General features: G+C 38.7%; 1 protein-coding gene across 1 annotated transcript in view; it reads right to left on the bottom strand.

Moving 5' to 3' along the window:
• The window catches only part of LOC104532640 (beta/gamma crystallin domain-containing protein 1), a 43,699-nt gene that overhangs the window by 4,838 nt on the left and 20,407 nt on the right, over nt 1–18,454 (bottom strand). The window contains 8 exon segments of the mRNA XM_029087450.1: nt 2,170–2,328; nt 3,501–3,624; nt 6,301–6,440; nt 10,138–10,267; nt 10,533–10,642; nt 12,369–12,388; nt 12,578–12,638; nt 12,640–12,724. Of these exon segments, the coding sequence (XP_028943283.1) occupies nt 2,170–2,328; nt 3,501–3,624; nt 6,301–6,440; nt 10,138–10,267; nt 10,533–10,642; nt 12,369–12,388; nt 12,578–12,638; nt 12,640–12,724 (829 nt within the window).

The following is an 18,454-nucleotide window of genomic DNA, read 5'->3' as shown; positions in this document are numbered from 1 at the left end:
TTTGCAGGCTAAAAAGTCCTAGCTATTTCATTTCTTCCTTCCATAGAAGCCTTTCCATCTCCTCTGTGCATCCTTTTTTTTTTTCTCTGCAATCATTTCGAGTTCTGCAATAACCTTTTGAGATAAAGGACATAACTGCACAGTATCGAGTGTATGAATTTCACAGTGCACCACAATAATATTTTCTTCTTTGTCCTATATTCTTTTCTTAGTCATTTGTAATACTTAATTTCAAAACTCTGCAAATATCTTTATGGTTAAATAAAGAACTGTCAAAAATCAAGCTTACTTGAAAAGAATATTAAGGCTGCATTAGTAGTACATTACAGTGAATTATTCTGTGTGAACAGTGATTTTCAGTAGATCACCATAAGCCATCTTGTAACTTCTGAATGGACTTCAGTGGCAGATTAAACAAACACCCATCTGCCATTGTTGATATGGCCATAAATGATTAAATATACAGATCTGAAAAAGTAGTACTTCTTACTGTCACAACCTAGAACTGAAGTTAAGTCGATTTAGTTCTGCAGCTCTGAAATTCTCATCTCTATCTAAAAACGTTCTCTGGTGGGAAGACTCAAAGCTTACACATTAGGTCCACTAGGCCACTACTTCACCCATCTCCAAGAGGTTCATTAAGAGTGAAGAGAGCTGACTTCCTATCTGCTATTCATATCTGCTTCTGACAAAATGAGCAGAATGGTGTTTCATATCCTGCTTGCTGGTTATCCCACCTACCTAAAACAGCCCTACCTTGAAAACCTCAGGCATACCTCGCGTTAACCATGACTCAAGTCAGTGAGATGACCCAAGCTTACCGGAAGAAAGGCACTCGTTCTCCCAGTGACCTACGTCTGCCTACGCACACGTACCTACCCACTCCTGAGCTTAATTTTCTTTTTAAAATCTGGTGGAAAAACAATTTTTTTGTCCAAAATACATTTTCAATGGAAAGTCAGCACAGCTCTGTAGGAGTTCAGTCATTTAAGATCAACGTTGCCAGCTTGCATTCTGCACTAAGCTACCTGATTGCTATACAGCACGAGCCGTGTATTTTCTGTGCACAGAAAAACTTCTTTATAAAATACAGAGATGGGGACAAAACCCAAGAGCATGTATCCAAAGCCATATAATACCACACTGTCTCGATATGAACACTTTCAGTGACATGTTTGAGAGGTACTGTCAAGACAGAAGTCTTTTGTATGCGATATTAAAGCTTTTAGCTTACTTTGCATCATTTTGCTGTCTGCATAAATCCCTTTTACTACTGCATGTGTCTTGTAAACATGTCCAAACAATGCCTTAGCTTATTAGCAGTAAGATTCTTCCCTCCAGCATAGATGACATAGTTATAAATGGCTCCTTTGAAGTTATACAATCCTATAGAAAAAGTTCACATGATTCTTTGCAGTCAAGCTGTTTAACAGTATTAAAGTAACTTAATTTTCTTTGGCCAGCATCCCTACCTAAGACTATTCGTGTTTAAACATTATAAACTGTGCATACCTCTGCTTACCTCAATGACAGTTCGTACATGATTAGTTTTATGGACAGTGAGAAAAGCAGGACTTCATTTGGAAACTTGTCCAGAGGAATGGAAAAGGGATGAATTCAACAAGTACAGGGATAACCAGAAAAGAACAAACAGAAAGACCCCAAAACCCCAAAGAGTAGGATTTTATCTTTAAGCTTGCCTGAATGCAGAAGAGGATATAACCTACATTACACTAGTCGACCTGTCAGAAGGTATGCATAGTTCAAAACATTATCAGGAAGGGTCTGCATTTTAAAAGGTCTCCCCGCTTTGATACTTTTACGGTACTTTCACTGTGGAGAAAGAGGGCATGAAAGTGGAAGGAGGTCACCAAGAGCAAGACAATGATCGTCTGGCGTTGATTGTACTTATGAGGCTACTATTCTTTAGGGGAAAAGTAAATAGTAACTAAAATATGTCAAAATTTCCATTGCATCAAAAAAGGTTATCATACAACTCGTTTATATCACCTGAAAGAGCCAGCCACCAACCAGAACTACAAAGATTATATTACAGCTGAAGCAGAATAAGCCTATAAAATAAATTAAGATGATACAGTAGGAATTTAATTCAGAAAGCCCCACTACTGGAAAGGAAAAGAAAAAATTCACATTGAACTTGAGCCTCACCCGGCACCTTATGAATCCTTCCTGATAAACCCAGATTTGATCATCTGAGTCTGTATCTTCCGCAACCTGTATTCTGAGAAGATTCAGGTTGTCTAAGTTTCCATCAGCTGACATGAACTTTCCCGTTTCCTTGTTTCGAAGCCTGAAGTACACACGTTTCTGCAGGAAACAACAGAACTCTTTAACCACAGTCTCAGCGCAGAACATATCCTGCTCTGGTTGACTTCAGAGTAATTACTGTTCAGTGCTGAACCCTGTGCCTCCCTCTTCCTTTCAGAAGGCTTAACTTTTCTATTTCAGCATTTAATTCCAGAGTCCATAAATGTCTAGGACAAGCCAAGCTTTGAGAATTTGCCATTCTGCATAGAGAGTTTTAGACTTTCCTGTGCCCTGAGATCAGCGCACAGTGGAAAGCTAAGAATTTTCAGTTCAGAGCAGCACTAACTTCTCTCTGCTAACCTCCTGTATAGATGCTCCTAGCTTTCATTAAGGGTGCATTTGTGCACTACAGCTTAATTTCACTGGCAGCAAGTATTACACTACACATTCATGACGCATCTTGTAACACATTAACATTTCTGTTTAGACAAGCTCTCAGCCAGGGCAGCCGAAATGCATTATTCCTAACTCTGCTTAAGGCTATACAAAGACAGTGCTGTGACAGCAAGCAAATGCATTTGGTTACAGGTATAATCTGTGAATTAGAAAAAGTTGTTTCCTCAATAAAATATGGCTCAGCAAGAACAGAGCTCACAGGACTGCTGCAACACTGGACCAGATCATGTGATCCTTACTTATAAACAAAATGAGAAGGATGCCACAAGAATTAATTTTGCATTAGAATTGCAAATTATTCTGCTACGTTATAAACAGGGAAGGACCTTCCCTCCCTAAATCAACACAAAATCACTACTAATTGAAGTATCCAATTTTGTTGCTTCTTGTTCCAAAACCAATGCAGATAGTACAGACAGTACACCAGCGACCAGTTTGGGTGCTAATTATAAAACAACTTAAAATAACTTTTAGATAGTAGTTATAGCCCTCATTTGTTAAAATAATTTAGCCAATCCTTATATGCTGTCTTCTGTTCTTTGGTTTAAAGTATGCTGCTTGAACAGTCCAAGCAGTAGAACTGCAAAGCCACATAGCATAATCAAAAAGTTTTTATTATGAGCGAAACTGTAGAGCTATTTTTTTACACAAATGCCATTGCTGAAGCTTGAGACGTTCATCAAGACTGCAACATTGCTTTCAACTGTGCAATATCCCCCTGCCCCATTACAAAATAAAAATCAGAACTTGACAATCTCATGTCAGAGCCGACTCACCTGTAGCAAAGGTCTCAGAGAACCGATCTGACAATAGCCACTCACTTTATACCAATCTGGAATTTCATTCGGTGGTAACAACATCTGACGCCCCCTGTAATTACTATGCTCATAAATTATCCATCTACGAGGAAAAAAAAATAAATAAATCAAAATGCTTTTACTGCCAAATCCTGCTTTGGAATCAATAAATAGGTTTAATAGAAATCTATCTCACAAAGTAGTAGTGTTTAGCTTTGGAAAGCAAATGAACTTCTTTTTAACAGGTCTTCAAAAATAGTAAAATCATGTCCTGGTTTAGATCAATAGAATTAAGATGAGTACACTGGAGTTCACATTTTAAAGTCCTGTTATTTAAAAATTACAAGCTGAATGAAACAAAGCATTTCCACAGAATCACAGAATGTCAGGGATTGGAAGGGACCTCGAAAGATCATCTAGTCCAATCCCCCTGCCAGAGCAGGAACCTAAATGAGATCACACAGGAAGGCGTCCAGGTGGGTCTTGAATGTCTCCAGAGAAGGAGACTCCACAACCTCCCTGGGCAGCCTGTTCCAGGGCTCTGTCACCCTCACTGTAAAGAAGTTCCTTCTGAATTTTAAGTGGAACCTTTAAGGTATTTTCATGCCTTAAAGGAAGACCCCAACTTTCAAATATCATCTGGTTTCAGGAGGTACTGTGGAAGGAGGATATATGGATGGATATACTCCTCAAGAAACATATATGTATATGCTACATATGCTGTATATGCTGGACTGCTACATGTGCAGAACCAGTAGTTCTGTGTATCTTAATTTGGACAGGCCTGACCCACATGGGAAAAAACTACTAAGGATGCAGATTGCAATAAGTAAATACTGGAACTGCAAAAGGGTGAAGCTCTCTAGGGTATTTTGATAGAGGTTTTATTTCAGAACACCCTTCTTTCCAAATACCTGAAAGGGAAAAAAAAAAAAAAAAAAAAAAAAAAAGAGAGAAAAAATATACAGAAAAAAATTGTTTAGCATTCCCTAGCACACATCCAACCACACTTACAATCACACTGAGAACAACCTGTCAGAACCTGACTTCTGCTTCTCTACTACTGGCACAGGCAATGAATTACAACTAGACTTTGAAATAGCCTGCAATACAGTGCAATTTGTTGACTTTTCTCACACTGATTTGCTGGAACTGTCCAATAGCCACAGGTTTTTGAGCAGGTGAACACTCCATACGCACATTCTCCTGTTACCTCCTTTCCTCTGACTGGTTTTTCAGCAGATGTCTGTATCTGGAAGAAGCACGCTCACCTTAATTTCGGTGCTTTTTCACAGACTGATACAGATCTATCTCCAGATATGAAATTAAAGAGAATTATAAACAGAGGTCTCTTAAGCTAAGGAAGAGAAGACAAAAACCCCTTCAGTAAGGGAGGCAGTAGAGGCAAGGACACTCTGAAACCTGTATTTTGACACATTTCAGCAGCCAACACTGCTATAACGAAATCAGAATTTTCATATCATACTCTATACATTTCCAGTGATCAACCAGAAAAAACACAGATATTCATTGGACAGGAAATACTCACAGTTCATGACTCCATTACCTGGAATCATGCTAACCATATTCTTCGCAAAGATGTAACTTGATGTTTGACTTCATGTTATTTCATGTTATGGAAAGTGAGAATCAACTAGATTGTAGTTATGGTGAAAGATACTGAAATCTCAGGAGACTTAAGAATATGGAGCATGTACCTTTTCTTGTGACCTTTATGTTTCAAACTTTAGTTTGGGGTGCTAAGGAAACCCTTTGACCAGCTTAACCAGATGGGGAAAATGGTTTGCTCTACAGATCTGGTATTAGCTATCCACTTGAGGGCAGTCTTAAGCTATCCAACAGCGTCCCTCTAGCACACACCTTGGAAATTCACCTCTTCAAAATAACACATTTACATTGAAAGCAACAGTAACACGGATCTATTGTTTAAAAAAAAAAAAAAAGTAAAATACTTCAAGTTAGAAAAAAACCTGAACATATACTTGAGGCAAGTATCCTGGAGATGAGGTTAACAACAAGAAAAACACAAAAAGATAAATTTATCAGATCTGCTGTAACACTGGAAGAAGACAGCACACTAGTTTTCAAAATGCTTCTAGACAGTTTTTAAGCTTCATCCTAGACTACTTTTTCACATGATCTTCAGAAGTAAATTTAGAGAACACAACTGCCTAAAAATAGCTGACAAATTTAACTGCTAGATTTACAACCAAGAATCGGACCTGATTTCTGGAGTAAAAGGGATTATTACTAATGCCAAAAGGGGCCAAGATCATGATCTGATTGTATCATGATCCATGATACATGGATCCAAAAGGGGCCAAGATCATGATCTGATTGTATCACTCTGTCCATAACATCTAGGTAAAAGGATGAATGTAAAGATTTATTAAAACATTTTGAACTTACGACACAGGTCACAAATTGAATGATTTTTTAATGACTGAGACTTAAACCAAGAGCACAGAAGTTGTTTTTAAGGATGCTATGCAAGCTGGCTTTTATAGTATGCCATAAAAGAAGACACCAGTTTCCCTGTAAGCTTTATTCAAATTCATTTCAACTTCTAGCACAGGTCATCAGTCAATGACAACATGTTGTTGAAACAGGATGCAAAAAGGTTCTGCAAGAAGAAACTGCATTAATGAACTGCACATTATGATATTCTAATTTTATATTCCTTGGTTTCTAACACCTGCAATTTTTCTGTTGAATAAATACATAATTCTAAAGAATCAAAAAGTGTATTAAAACTTACATGCCACCAAGGACTTGAACTGAAGCTATTCGAGGACTGTATCCCAGGAACTGGAGATTTAAGATTTCTGTACTGAATTCAACTTTCTTTCCTTGGAAACCCACCTTTTCAAAAAGAGCAATGCATGGCTCGGACAGCTCCTGCAAAGGGAAGGTGAGCACTTTTATAGAACTCCAGATGGTGACCGTGAACATCATTACTCCACACAGCCCTTTTATGTCAGAGGTTTTCTTGATTGTTTAAGATCAAAGACCTTGAATAGTGTTTTTGCTCTGCAACAAGTTACTTAAAAGTAATTAAAAAATAATAAGCAGCCCTTATACAAAACATACAAGGGATCTTCTTGCATAGAACATAAAACTTCCTTATCTTAAGGCATGCACAGATGTCTCTGTGGTTGATTCTTGCACAATATCTTAAGTAAAGTTTAAAAACACATTTTAATTAATGCTACATCCCTCTTCCATTGTACTAAACCCCACTCACTGCGGGAATTTTCCTCTTCAGACCTGAACACACAGTAAGATAATATTGCTTTCTACAGTTTCAAAAGATGACAGCCTTGTCAGCACTGCTTATCACTTACTGTTCTCATTTTTAACTCTTATAATAGTAGGTTATGGCAACATCAATCTCTGACTTGACAAAAGCTTCTAGATTCCTACTTCTGAGGTGAAATTCATAACTCAAGCAAAAACTGTTACCATCTGAATCCTCCAAATTGCTGTGGGGAGATTATCCTTCTCTCTCTCACTGTCAAAACGCTTCTGGTGTCAAAGGGCTTCTGCCCACATGAAGCTCCCCGTGTCACTGACTGAATCAATTTAAAATGTCTTCTGGGTAATGAACTTTATACTCTTTTCTGTGTGGCAAAGTACCTGTAGTGGACTGGAAATAACCTCTCACAGTTAAGGCCCTTCCCTAGATGCTAGGACGCAAGGGTTTGAAGTCCCTCGGGGTGAAGTCAATTAAGCCTGACTGTCCTGGTGTTAAGAGTTTACACTCGTAGATAGAAATGACCCTGCCACTCCCTTTCTCACAAGTCTTCCAGCAACAACTGCATAAAACCAATGTCCCAGCCAGAAGAGCTCCTTCCCGCTGGCGTGTGTTCAGCATGCCTGAAACACATCCACGGAGTCGGGAACGCCCGACATGACGCGAAGTCTCAACAGGCTCCCATCTGGCCTCAGGCACGGAAACAGGCCCTCCAAGGCAGAGGTGGCTCCGTACATGCACTGCAGCCATATCTCTTGTTTCCGTGTGACTTTGTTGGGCAAGACTTCATGTCTACCAATTTCTAGACAGTGCTTAAATTCCTCTTTAATCTCCCTTTAGATGTTTAAGGGCCTGGATGACAATGTTGCATGAGCGTCACCATTATCTCCACAGCAGTCCAGGTGATCACACAGCAGCTGAGCTACGCTTCCTGGTCACACACATGCTGCTAGGCTGCGGAAAATCCCGGGAGAAGCCTTTCAGCTTACTCCAAAAATCAGAGTTCACTCATCCTCATCGTGAAAGGTTAACACCAGTTAGACTGTCATGCATCATCACGACTAAAGAGCCCAAAAGGACAGTCACATAATGATGATGTCCTGGTGTCTCTGACCCCTCAGCCCTTTTATAGACCTGCGCTTGCGCTCTGAGACGCACTGCTAGTCAGGCAGCAGTCCTCAAGCCATATGCAATGCTTCAGAAATAATCTACTTATAAAAGAAAATAGACAGAAAAGGACATTCTCCAATTTTCTGCCACGCTTTCTACTTTGGACATTTTTAGATTCAGCAGCAGAACTGTCGAATGAAACGTTCCCCAAAGGTCAGCTCACAAGTTTACTTCCAGTACTTCCCATGTACTGCGCTGTACAAAGCTGATGCTCCTGTATGTCTACATTTAGTTATTTCACAGAGCTGCTCATTGAAAAGAAGTATTTTTAACATGATTTTTCAAGCATAAACCACATTCACAGTTGTTTCCATAGCGTGTTCAGGAAAAAGGACATGTAGCAAGTTCAAGAAGGAAAAACGCTATTTTCTATCTGCAGTACATCCACGTAGAGCATGAAAAGCAAGTACAATCAAGCAAAGATACAATGGTATAAAAAAAGGAAATAAACCAACAAAAACCTTGAGCTTATAGAAGAAAAGCCCTTTTAACTTTCACTTCCAAGTTTATCAAATATCCCTTTCGTTTTCATTTTTTTACAGTCCCTTAGACATGGATCCCTGCAAAGGGGAGTTAAACTAGATAAGTATAGCAAAGTGACAAAATAGCAAAGGTGCTTCTTGTATAGAAACATCACAGAAAAACCATAAGGAAAGTTATGGGAACTACAGGTGGAGGGGAGGAATTAAGATTGGCACTGCCAAAAAAGGTGTCCCAAAATCTATGTGACAGGTGAAACCAGTATGTAGAATAATAAGGTTCAAGTATTTGTAAAATTATGAAAAATGAACAGTATAATATGATAATTTCCACCTAACTTCTTATTCTCTGTATTCTGGTTTGCTAACAAACCGCTGAGTGAAGCGACCTGCATTTGTCTTCTCTGCAGGCAGGAAGACTCTGAAGAAGGAAGCAGCAGCACCTGACTTGCAGACAGATGCAGCTCCATGCTACTGTCTGAAGTATGATAAATTGTAGGGCTAGAACACATTTCAGAAGTTATAAGAACTTAAAGAGACACAGAACTGGCATTTGGCTGTTTTAACACAACAGTTTCTGTCACAAATAATTAATCTTCCAAAAGTAAGCTGATCCTTCCAGCTTGAAACAAGCATTTTAAACCTAAGAACTCGATGCTGCCATGTACCAAAGAGCCTATTTTAATTCATGGTGATCACCCACCAAGCTTGGCTAGAAACACTTGTATTTTGTTATTAAAATCTGTCTACCGGACAGTCAAAGAGTTCAGAAGGCAGACATACTTGCTGCAGATGTTTGTTTACTCTGTACATCAAAATGCTCCAGAGACATGAAAGAGGATGACACATTTTAGTTCTCCTTCGTCAAATGCTACATCACTGACGGGTTACCAAAATTAAAGTGGAGTGCAATAAAGTTGCCAAATTCAAAGAAGAGAGTCAATAGTGTACTCCTCCTTTTTTAAAATGAGTACCATCTCTTCATATTGCCATAAGTTCCTGGATTCTTGACCACATTTTCTAGTAACTACTTTGATCTCAAAAGATACTTGCAGATTCCGTAAGTGATCCATCATAATGATTGGGTATAGGCTTGAGCAAACTCGTTCCACACCACTGATGAGTTACAAAATATGTAAATGTTGTTTGTATCCACCACACATAACAACACCACTGTCTGATTTTGCCAAATAGCATTGGGTGTTGCTTTACTTTATCTAGAAGGGTGCATTATTTAGTGATTAACTCAAATTGCATTTCCCTGATTATAGTAGCTTGGTTAAGTCTACTTTTTAAATATGCATAAAAAACAAGGTCCACAGTACAGGTATTTCTTCACACTGTCCTACTGACATTTCTCAACCCATTTTTAAGAGGTCTCTCCTACTGGGAAATAAACTCATTTATCTGACACATCTTTGACTCTTTTTACAGAAGTCCTTTTATAAGCCGTCATTAAGAACAGCGATCCCAGGCAGCTGCTTCTGTGACATCCTCGCCTTTGCCCAAACAGCACAGAGGTCAAAAGAACCAACTGCAGCTACGACATTTAACTGCTACTCCACAGAAAATAAATAAATAAATCACTCCCCTGCTATCTGTGTGTCCCTAGCATTTTTACTGCTGCAAAGGGAGGTCAGAGTCATCAGTGTACTTATCTTTATTTTACAATATATCTAGTAGCTTTACTTACAGTATTTATAATCCGTAAAGATTTTAGAACTGCTTGGGGTGAACAACCCATCGCTGTCAGATCAGGATAGATTCCTTCTTCTAACACATACTGGTTACCCGAGAAATCTTCCTGGTCATACACTATACAGCTGCAGGAAGGAGAAGATATTGCCTCTTAAGAATTCTGTGCAAGTAAAATGATGCTAATGCTTCTCAGTCTTTAGCAAGAGCCACTGACAGAAACATTATTCACAATGTTTTGACCTGATGAGCTAAAGATTGATGTGTAAACTGCAATGCATTGTTCCCTGTAATTCCCCACCTGTGAAACCACTTCAGGTGTTAGAAAGTTGGTTGCTTTTTAAAACTTTTACCATTTTAGTGATTTTGCAATATTAATTCAATAAAACTTACCTGCCATCTAAAATTTTGGAAGACTTCACAGCAAATGAATCAATACATCGTGTGTTTTTTTCAAATATTTGGCAGTTACCCTTGAATTCAGGCTCTGAAAATAACTGGACCTTTAAAAAGTTATAAACATATTTAAAAACAATTCATTCTTCAACCTTCAGTATCATGTCTCTACCATTATTTCTATAATTAGATTAAAACATACTTAAAACACTCAGACTTCCTCAGTTATATATTTTTTTTTTGTTTCCTCGTCAGTGTTGCAATCCTTGTTCTCTTGAACAAGGTAACAATACAAAAAAATTACTTCTGGCTGTAAATCACTCAGTAACATACAAAATAATAAAAACAACACTAACAAAGACAGCTCCTTGCACTATCTGCTGGAGAAGATTTTTAAATTCCCACAGAATGGCCAGAATAGGCACATCTTAGTAAAGGGCCATAAACAGTTTTGTTTTAGAGCATTAATCCATTTAATCTCCAAAATACATACTCTTCCCACTAAATGAAAACTATTTCTCTCAGAACATAAATGGTGCATAATCTTGGCAAAGTACTCGGACAACATGCCAACAGACATGCTATATATTCCCAGGGTAGATGGGCTTTAGGTGCCTGTTACAGCCATAGTTAAGAGTCACATCAGTTCTTTTTCTGCTCAAATGATAAGAAAGGATACATCACCCAGAATCTTTTGTCCTTGTTGAAAAGAAAAAAATTTCTAAGCAGCAAAGCTGCTAATTTACTTAGAGGATAATTAACCCTGATCACACAGAAGTCATTCACATTATCACATGCCTACCAGCTTTATTCACTCTTAACAGATACAAGTGTGGGCACGTACAGCATTCTCCAAGGAGGAACATGCTGACAAGGGATGCAGTCTGTTGACTACACACCATTACTTCTTTGTTTCCTTAGGATAAGGTCTTAATAGGCGCTTAATATACAGATGCAAATAATTTTTCATGCACATAGCTGAAAATAAGCAGCGTTGAGATTTTTATTCCCCATAGCTTATACATTATCAGTGATTTCAGTGAGGCATGCTACTAATCAAGAACGCTAAACAAGACATGTAAGACTCTTCTCCCCAGTTTTCAGTTCCATTACATACTCACCATTTTAACTGAAATAAAAATAACTTTGTACAGGGACAAACATTAAAAGGTTTAGAATTATGAGAAGATGAAAAAGGCCACCCATTAGCCTCACTGTGAAAACTACATATTAGTACCGGCCCAGAAGAGACAGTCCAACGTAAAAATATGGTAACTCACTGAACAGACAAGCTCTCCCTGCCATTTCCTTCTCTTGGTTATTGACAAAGATGGCATGAACTTGTAGGCACAACTCAGCAGTATTTGTGAGTGAATGCTAATGCAGGCGCAGCCACCACTAGCAGAACTGTTAACTGAAGAACTAGGTTCAAAAGGGATTAAGTCTCCACTGTACCAGGAACAACATCTAACTTGCAGATCCCTCACTTCCAGGTATCTGCACCTCTGCATAGAGGGTTGCAGGCTCCAGCTCCTCAGAAAAATCATCGATACCCCAAAACAGCTCACTTGCTGAACCAAAACATTGCCTGTGACCTGAGAAAGTTCTGATGGCAGCTGTGTATTAAATCCTACCTTCTTTGGGCATTAACATGCCTTACTTAAAAGGCCTGGAAAGCAGCCTTCCTTCACCTGCACGTCTCACTGTTTGTCTGACTACTCAACCATCTGTGCAAATACCTGAGTGTTACAGCAGACAAAAAGCCATTTCTTTATTTATACATGTTACAGACACTACACAGTATGTTTCAGGCACTTAAGAGTAGGATCTTACCTTGATTTTACCCCTTTCGGGGATAGTAGAAAGAGAATATGGGGGGGGGGGGGGGGAAGAGGAAAAAAAGTATTTTAAACAGTGATAAAACAACAAACATACAAAAGTTTACTATTATTGTTTAAAGTTTAAAGACTGTATGTAAACAGAATTTGATAGAAAAAATACAGCTCCAAATACATCAGAGAAACTTGGAAAACGAGTATAAAATGAACTCCTTACCATAATGATGGGTTGAACTGAAGATATTTTGCAACTCTTTCCTTTTTTTTCCCCATGCCTCAATGCTGGGATATAGTCCTTTAGCCAGTATATACTGCTCCCCCGTAAACTCAGGATTCTCATAAGCCACCCACCTAAAAGAAACAGAATAAGAGGGTGATGGGTAGAAGTCACACTACTTTTCCAAAATACAGACGTGTATATCCATTACTGTCCTAACCTAAAAACAAACAAAAAATTTCTCCTTTCAAGTGCAGAATGGTGATGCTATTAAAACCCTAAACAAACCCGTTTATCTGATAATCCAGAATCCAAGTAAATTTCACTTCTATTCACCCCAGAATGTCAATATGAATCAGAGTGCATTAGCTAAAGCAGACTACAGGTTCAAGTACATCATCTACAAATACAGATATCCTAGAAGCTGTCTCCAGTAAGAATATTTTGAGATGTTTCACAATTCTATTATTTTATCTAGATCAAGCTCAAATCAGAGAGATTTGAAAGAGACAGATATTAGGATAGAATTTTTTGGATAAAACTAATTTTCAGAGTCATCTGGGCAGTAAAGATGGGAATACTGATTTTTAATGTGGCCTATACCTACAGTTCAGTTGTGTTTAAGGAAACACACACATCCCAACAGAAAGCTGAGTTGCGACAACAGGCATATATGCAAATGACAGCAGGCTGTTCCCTGCTAAGAATCATAGACATCAGAAGGAAGAACATCTGTGAAAATTAAGCATTAAAACCATCACAAATTTGACCAGATTACTGTATTTAAATTCAAAGTCCTTACTATGACTGCTCAAGTCAGATCCCACACCTGACTCAGATTTCTACATTAAGCCCCTAACTTCTGTCTCAGTCTGAATAAGCCTGTTTGAAAGATGCTGAAATTTTAAGATACAAACTTGAAGTATCGGTAAAGGAACCAAATAACTACATACATCTCTCCAATGTTCAATTACCCCTGCAGTGCTGTATTTCTAGTCTGAAATATCTGCTATCAGCTAGTCTTGCAATACATAGTCTACTACATTCAATAAACCTCCTATTACAGCAATGCATAGTCTACTACATTCAATAAACCTTCTAACCCTGGCTCCATACTGAAAGCCCAGATAAAGCATTCTCCCATCAGCACTACCTTTGGTTTTGTGACAACCTGCATCACTTCTGTTACCTTTCATTGCTAGACTTTCTAAACTCTCCCATAATTACATTCTGGCTCTTTTTAAAATTAATTCTTTTTTGTTGTTGTTGTTGGTTTTTGATTTTGCTTTGGGTTTTTTGAGTGCTGATATTAGAACTGGCCATGGTAACAGATGAGCAGCACTCAAAAAAACCCAAAGCATAAATATAATGAATCAAACTCAGCTGTATAATGAATGAAATGTGGTGGATACAGCTGAGTTTCATTCATTATATTCATGCAGGGATCAGAACATCTTGCTGGTTCCTGGTTCTACAAGGTAATATTTACTCATAGTCAACCAGCTTTTAATTTTGGCCAATACATTGCATAACGAGTATATGCGAGGTTATGCCAAAACCCACTTTCAGTGCAGTCTTTCTTACAGAGTTTCCACATTAACAAAAAATTTCACACCATAAAGCAATAAAATGATACAGAACTTATAATCTGAAGTGGAGGCTCTCTCTCACCATCTAAATTCACCATAAAATGATCTATGTGTGTCAAGCAACTGCATCAACACGTATATGCTTAGAATATGAACTTTGTATTATTAGTCCATGGCAAACACTCATATAGTGATTCACATTTATCACTATTCACATCTCTTGGTTTGCCTCAGATATAATCAATTATTCTAACTTGTTACGCACTAATTACTTAAGGCATATTTCAAGGCACATTTCAAAATCACCTCGTAGTAATTCATCAAAGAGACATCGGTATGTACAATAAATTGAGCAGACGGTTCAAATGTCTCAGGTGTGTCTATACCTGTACGCCACATATACCAAAAGCTGTGAAATATGAAGTTTCCTTAACCAATTTCTTCAGCAGATGTTCATTAGATTTTTCAGTGCACATATTCCAGGATACAACTACAGTGCATGACAGTTTAACTTGACATCTGTGCAAACAAGTGTTTCTGATATTGAGTAGTAAAACAGGCCAGATGCTTCCTAAGAATCTCCTGATAGTAGTTATTTTGTTTCCTCAATCTAAAAAGAAGCTGGAATACAGAAGTAATCAATGTATCTCACTTTAAGCACATGTTTATGGTGCAGTCAATGGGATTTAAATAAGTACCTACCACTCTCCCACACTATCAGCCCATATGATTATAGAGTTTCTAGACTTAGGGCTTATTGGTAAAATAACTGTGCTTTTCCACTTCATTCAGAAGCCCATACAAGCTGCTGAGAGTAGTAATAACAACATCGAGGGCAGGCAGCTGAATTCAGTACCAGCTAAACCTGTCAGACCTCAACACTACCCCTAGGAAGGAGCACCACCTTAATCACAACTTCTGACTAACAGAACGGCCTGGAGAGCAAGACATCGTCTGCACATGTGAGCAAGGGAATCACATCCCAGCTGCCAGGCACCACAAAAACTGAAGTACTGCTCTGCAGCATGGTAACAACAACCCTGCCCCACAGGGAGCGTGTTCTCCTAACACAACAGTTTTTGTAACCCCCAGCCCTACAAATTGCCTTAGTTAGCCTGAGCAACAGCATCATCCCAGCTTGCTGACAAGGTCAGCTGGAGACCTTCACTCCTCTGTACCACCTATGCCCCTGGAACCAGAGATGTAGACAAGTGCACCACTGATATATCGTTAGTACTATTAACACAGCTGCTAACACTTGTTCTAGCTGCTATTATTAGCAGCTAGAACAAGTCCAGAGGAGGGCCACCAGAATGATCCAAGGGCTGGAGCACTTCTCCTATGAAGACAGGCTGAAAGAGTTGGGGCTGGAGAAGAGAAGACTCCAGGGAGATCTCATAGCGGCCTTCCAGTACCTGAAGGGGCCTACAAGAAAGCTGGGGAGGGACTTTTCATAAGGGCAGTTAATGACAAAACAAGGGGAAATGGGTTTAAGCTGAAAGAGGGTAGGTTTAGATTAGATATTAGGAAGAAGTTCTTCACTGTGAGGGTGGTCAGACACTGGAACAGGTTGCCCAGAGAAGCTGTGGCTGCCCCCTCCCTGGAAGTGTTTAAGGCCAGGCTGGATGAGGCTTTGAGCAACCTGGTCTAGTGGAAGGTGTCCCTGCTTATGGCAGGGGAGTTGGAACTAGATGATCTTTAAGGTCCCTTCCAATCCACACCATTCTATGATTCTATGAACACACACAGTATCGTTCCCCAAAGCCTTCTATATACAATGTCTAGGAAGCACGGCTCTAAACAGGGTCTGGAAGAACAGTCAAGAAAAGAACCCAGAGACAGACACCTTGCCAAAAAACCAGCTTTGCCCATGGTTAGCCCAGGATTCATGTTACCTAACTTTAGCTTTTAAAACATTGACCATTTCTCATCACGTATGCTCTTTCTAATGTTAGCTGAGAGGGGTAATCCCCCTTTTTGCATTGCTCAGACTCCTCTTAGCATAGGACAGATTACCTAAGTCCTGGAAGGACATTCTCTCTGAGCTATGGAAGAAATGGTGACATCTTCATTAAACGAAAAGCTATAGTTGTAAGAAGTAAGCTTTCAGGCACAGAAGCATCCCTTCAGGTCTGAAACAGAATCCAGAATCTTTAAAGCTTAAATACTACATGGAGACAATGGGTTTAAATTGGCCTATACATGCTAATCAGATAGATCACGAGGGGCCAGGAAGTCAACTGGCACACACAGATTTATTTGTAGCATGATTATCAGAGAGGATGAGATAATAAAATTCTGTTTACAGGCAAGAGAGAAAACAGGTTCTTTATCATATCCCTTTGTGCTTGTGATTCCTAGTATCCCACGGACCTACAAACTTTAATTTCATGACTTCTTGAAAGGTTTTTTCAAACATCAGTTCAGCTAGTTCAGAGATGGAGGAAAGTGGAAGCTTTGTTTGAAATGTTCTCCCACATGGTCCCCACGGACTCTTGCCCTTTTCAGCTCCCAAGGGAAGTTTGTTCTTGTACCTTATGTCTCTTTAGTTTCACCCATGTTATCTTCCTGAGTGCATCTAGATTAAATTTACTACATTCTGACTCCTGTATATGAACTACTCATCACCTAACAATTTCCTTAATATCACTACCCGTATGTACACTAGAAGCAGCCAAATCTGCACTGTGGACTAATTACTTGAAAATTAGGGGAAAACCAGGCTGATTACAAGACCGCAGTAAAACAAACGCCTGCGTAAAAAAACAAATCTGGAAAAGTTCTTCTACCAAGTTCAAAAAGGATCAACTACAAGACAGGGGCTTTTCCAGTATTTTTGGCAAAAGTTTGGTGTGTTTATGGATAAAGAAAAGGCACATCTCAAACATGCAACTCCCGTGACTTTGATCACTATTAAATACAAGCTTGAAGAGTTTTTAAGCAGAGAGGAAACCAGAATTGTACAACAGTTGATTTTAGTACTTGCTTGAACTTGTAAAGGGTGTTACCTGTTGCTAGTAAATACTTTCGTTTTCCATCCCTCAAAATTCTGCCAATTTGGGAGTAAAGATCAAATGCTACTTAAAAAACGAAAGGCCCCTCCTATTTTCAGGCAGTCTGGATTGCTTTCTCCTGCCCCAATGGCAGAAGAATAAAATATCCAAGGTTTTATGCTTGGCCAATCTCTGAAGAATGCTGAAGAGCAAAATATTTTCATTTTTAAAGAAGTCAATCCTCATCACCTCAGGATATTTTTTTCAGGATGTCTTTACAATGGATTTAGCAAAGACGTTAAAATATGGCTTGGCAACACTCTTCAGAAACTCAACAGCTGAAAATTTCAATGCAGCTAGTGCTCAGTTATCCCAAAATGGAATATTCACTCCCCAAATGCAGAGCTGGGCTATCTTCAGCATACAGTTTAGACAGGCAGCTCAGCTTAGAACTTGTTCAGTAGTATCTGTGCACTGCAGTGTCAGGTTTTCTTTTCTTTGATATACCCTTCAAATTACAGAGCAATCAAATTAATTATGTGGAAAATACAGATCACCTGTTATCTGTTACTGCTGTAACTGCCTACCCCACACACCTGCAGCTAAAAAATTGCCATGAAAGGTTCAGAGCTTCTTTTGACTTTTTTTTTTTTTAAATTAAGTATTTTCAATATAATACCAGGAAGGTTACTTCGAAATATTATGACAAGCTTTTAGTAAATCTATCACAGTTCACTATGACATCATCTACACTGCAGTCCAAACAGCTCAGGAAATTGCTCAATGGATTATTCATCGCTCTATGACTGATTTCTTGGAAGGAATAATATAAAAATTTTCTACCTGAACAGTTACTTAACACTTAAACTAAAGCATTTTATTACCAAGCATGACTTAACGTGAATCATTCAACCCTTCTGAGACATTAGCATTTATTAAGAACCACAAACCCACCAAACACAACCTTTTTGGAAACAAAAGGGTCATACAAGGCTGTTAATAAGAGTCAAGTGCTAGACACCTATTATGAACAATGCACCTAAATTTTTAAAAAGCTTATTGCTACAAATCACGTATTTAACAGGCTACAAGGTGAGATTACAGGAGCAGGAACAGAGTGTGTGGGACAAGAGTTTTGTTTGCAATGAATTCTGGCTGCCCTTACCATAAGAGTATTAGAGTCACCCTTAATTACTAGAATACTCCAACTCAAGTATGATTCCTATCTCAGCTGCAACAGACACATTGACGAGAACAGCTACAGAAAGGGCGTGATAGGTAA

The sequence above is a fragment of the Antrostomus carolinensis genome, unplaced genomic scaffold, assembly GCF_000700745.2.
Source record: "Antrostomus carolinensis isolate BGI_N321 unplaced genomic scaffold, ASM70074v2 scaffold23281, whole genome shotgun sequence".
NCBI lineage: Eukaryota > Metazoa > Chordata > Aves > Caprimulgiformes > Caprimulgidae > Antrostomus > Antrostomus carolinensis.
The sequence above is the reverse complement of the archived record's forward strand: the minus strand, read 5'-3'. Positions and strand labels throughout refer to the sequence as shown.